We start from the raw sequence: 237 nt of genomic DNA on the forward strand, positions 1-237 counted from the left end.
GTGGATGTTATAGATACAGAACAAGCTCTGTATCTCTGCTTTCAGCAGCATAGGATTTGTTATACAGCAAAAACTAGGGTTTAGGGTTTAGGGTTTAGGGTTTAGGGTTTTGTGTATATAGGATGCTGCAATGGAGGCAGCAGCAGCAGCAGCAGCAACACCTTCTCTGCCGCGCTGCTGCAGCTGGTTTAGGGAAGAAGAAATAAACCCCATAGAAAGAGACCTCCTCCCCTCTCT

The 237-nt window shown here is 46.4% G+C and overlaps 1 protein-coding gene across 1 annotated transcript in view; it reads left to right on the forward strand.

Moving 5' to 3' along the window:
* Positions 1-13, forward strand: part of EMH_0061560 (uncharacterized protein) — a gene marked incomplete at both ends in the record, with an annotated part of 2,802 nt that extends 2,789 nt beyond the window's left edge. Inside the window, one exon of the mRNA XM_013497940.1 lies at positions 1-13. Coding sequence (XP_013353394.1) covers positions 1-13 — 13 coding nt within the window.
* Between the last annotated feature and the right edge of the window lie 224 nt (positions 14-237).

The sequence above is a fragment of the Eimeria mitis genome, genomic scaffold (genome assembly GCF_000499745.2).
Source record: "Eimeria mitis Houghton genomic scaffold, Emh_scaff3033, whole genome shotgun sequence".
Taxonomy (NCBI): Eukaryota; Apicomplexa; class Conoidasida; order Eucoccidiorida; family Eimeriidae; genus Eimeria; species Eimeria mitis.